Here is a 1,079-nt window from a genome sequence, read left to right as displayed (position 1 = left end):
CTATCCTCATCCCTTTTTTCCAACAACTGACGGGCATCAATGTTATCATGTTCTATGCACCTGTGCTATTCAAGACCATTGGATTTGAAGATGATGCCTCTCTTATGTCTGCTGTCATTACTGGCCTTGTTAATGTCTTTGCCACCTATGTTTCCATCGTGACAGTGGATAGGTTTGGAAGGAAGATGCTTTTTCTACAAGGTGGAATTCAAATGCTCATTTGTCAAATAGTTGTTGGAACAATGATAGCCATCATGTTCGGAACAAGCGGAGCGGCTGATGTGTCTATGGGCTATGCTCCTTGGGTAGTGGTCTTCATTTGCATATATGTAGCTGGATTTGCATGGTCTTGGGGGCCTTTAGGGTGGCTTGTACCGAGTGAAATATTCTCTCTAGAGATTCGATCTGCTGGACAAAGTATCACGGTGTCTGTGAATATGTTCTTCACCTTTATTATTGGGCAAATATTCCTTACGATGTTATGCCACATGAAGTTTGGCCTTTTCTACTTCTTTGGTGGATGGGTGGTGATCATGACCATTTTCATTGCGCTCTTCTTGCCGGAGACCAAAAATGTGCCTATAGAGGAGATGATCCTTGTGTGGAAGCGTCATTGGTTTTGGGGCAAGTTCATCAGCGATGATGATGTTCATGTTGCTAATGACATGGTTACTATAGCATAAAACTAGAATGTGTATACATGTAATAAACATCCCATTGAAGCTTTGTGTCAATCTACCCTTGCTCTTTCTCTCTCCTCATTCTCTTTAAAATCTATACTAAACAAGCAAACAAAACAAAAAGGCAATGATAAAAGAAGATGATAAGCTTGCCATTAATATGAAACAGATATATTGTGTTATAATTTAATTATAGGAAAAATTGCTTGCATACCCCTATAAAACCATGAAATTGCTTAAATACCCCCATAAAAATACTATTTGCTTGCATACCCTCATAAAACTAACTTTTTTACTTATATATCCCTACCGTTAGTTACCGTTAGTCACCATTAGGGTTTATGGAATTAATCATACTTCCCACTTAACCCAACTTAACAAAATTACCTAATTACCCTT

General features: G+C 38.4%; 1 protein-coding gene across 1 annotated transcript; it reads left to right on the top strand.

Moving 5' to 3' along the window:
- Window positions 1–8: 8 nt before the first annotated feature.
- LOC120265128 (sugar transport protein MST3-like) lies at window positions 9–683 on the top strand. Its single transcript, XM_039273033.1, has one exon. It carries the CDS (start codon window positions 48–50, stop codon window positions 681–683), a length of 636 nt encoding a protein of 211 aa, XP_039128967.1. The 5' UTR covers window positions 9–47.
- Window positions 684–1,079: the final 396 nt, after the last annotated feature.

The sequence above is a fragment of the Dioscorea cayenensis genome, chromosome 7 (genome assembly GCF_009730915.1).
Source record: "Dioscorea cayenensis subsp. rotundata cultivar TDr96_F1 chromosome 7, TDr96_F1_v2_PseudoChromosome.rev07_lg8_w22 25.fasta, whole genome shotgun sequence".
NCBI lineage: Eukaryota > Viridiplantae > Streptophyta > Magnoliopsida > Dioscoreales > Dioscoreaceae > Dioscorea > Dioscorea cayenensis.
The sequence above is the reverse complement of the archived record's forward strand: the minus strand, read 5'-3'. Positions and strand labels throughout refer to the sequence as shown.